This window comes from Penaeus monodon, chromosome 22 (genome assembly GCF_015228065.2).
Source record: "Penaeus monodon isolate SGIC_2016 chromosome 22, NSTDA_Pmon_1, whole genome shotgun sequence".
NCBI classification, from domain to species: Eukaryota; Metazoa; Arthropoda; class Malacostraca; order Decapoda; family Penaeidae; genus Penaeus; species Penaeus monodon.
In genome coordinates this window covers 20,029,795-20,030,062 of record NC_051407.1, presented here as the reverse complement: position 1 = coordinate 20,030,062, position 268 = coordinate 20,029,795, and the positions used below count along the sequence as shown (strand labels likewise).

Here is a 268-nt window from a genome sequence, read left to right as displayed (position 1 = left end):
CTTGGTCGTGACATCAGTCTGGGACGAGAAGGTGAGGTTGAGCTCGGCCGCCGGCTCCCAGAAGATGGAGCCAATCGCCTCCAGGGTCGCGTCGCTCAGCCGTTCGTCCAGCGACTGAAGGGGCAGCACCGCCGTCGCCTGCCCCTGCAGCCCGTTGCCCTTCCTCTGCGAGACAGGGGAGTTTGTCAAGGAAGGGCAATACCATAACGAAACCATAACTGCTAATATATATATTTTTTCCCGTAATTAGCTTTGATCTAATTCTCAA

The 268-nt window shown here is 55.2% G+C and overlaps 1 protein-coding gene across 1 annotated transcript in view; it reads right to left on the bottom strand.

Annotated features, from left to right (window-relative positions):
• LOC119586980 overlaps positions 1-268 on the bottom strand; it is a gene marked incomplete in the record, with an annotated part of 81,895 nt that overhangs the window by 37,818 nt on the left and 43,809 nt on the right. Inside the window, 1 exon segment of the mRNA XM_037935722.1 lies at positions 1-165. Within this exon segment, the coding sequence (XP_037791650.1) occupies positions 1-165 (165 nt within the window).